The sequence below is a fragment of the Sphaeroforma arctica genome, assembly GCF_001186125.1.
Source record: "Sphaeroforma arctica JP610 unplaced genomic scaffold supercont1.176, whole genome shotgun sequence".
Classification (NCBI taxonomy): Eukaryota; class Ichthyosporea; order Ichthyophonida; genus Sphaeroforma; species Sphaeroforma arctica.
In genome coordinates, this window is record NW_014040382.1 from 8604 (window position 1) to 9275 (window position 672).

Sequence of the window (672 nt, forward strand, 5' to 3'; positions counted from 1 at the left end):
GACCAAGGAACTTGTAGTTACCATCCGCATCTGTTTGGGTCGACATGGACGTCTCGGGATCAGTGCACGTCAAAGTGACAGTCTCGTTGGCAATGCCATCAGTGCTGACGAAGTCCTGAAGATTACCAGAAATAGTGCCCTGTGGAAGGTATTTGAAATTAACTTGCTCCACTTCCAAATTGTTACTGTTAATATTAACATCGTGTTTCCTCTTGACAGTGTCGTCATCCTCAGGTCCCTTGACAATGATGCCCTCGAAATCATCTGAGCTGACCGAAGGTGGAGCGGTAACAGTGTAGTTACAGTCACCAAGGTTCTCGAAGATGTAGTAGCCAGAAGTGTTCGTGGTCCGAGTTTCGTCCACACCTTTGCAGCTCAATGTCACTTCGACAGTAGCCAAAGGACTTTGATCGAAATCATTGAGTGTATATCCGGAGATAGTTCCAAGAGGAACGTAAACAAAGTCTGCCTCTCCAGTGCGATCAGCGGGCGTGATGCTGACGGTCTTGCTGCTGAGGCCCTTGATAGGCTCGCCGTTGAACGTCTCTGGCACACTTACAGTATAGTCACAGTCCTTGACATCGTCAATGACATATGTTCCATCCGCGTTAGTCTGGACCTCGTAAAAGTTGGACGTATTGGCAGTGCATATTACCGTTACTGTGACGTCCG

The 672-nt window shown here is 48.1% G+C and overlaps 1 protein-coding gene across 1 annotated transcript in view; it reads right to left on the bottom strand.

Moving 5' to 3' along the window:
• SARC_03446 (hypothetical protein) overlaps nucleotides 1–672 on the bottom strand; it is a gene marked incomplete at both ends in the record, with an annotated part of 10272 nt that overhangs the window by 2670 nt on the left and 6930 nt on the right. Inside the window, one exon of the mRNA XM_014302749.1 lies at nucleotides 22–660. Coding sequence (XP_014158224.1) covers nucleotides 22–660 — 639 coding nt within the window. The remainder of the gene's footprint in view (nucleotides 1–21; nucleotides 661–672) is intronic.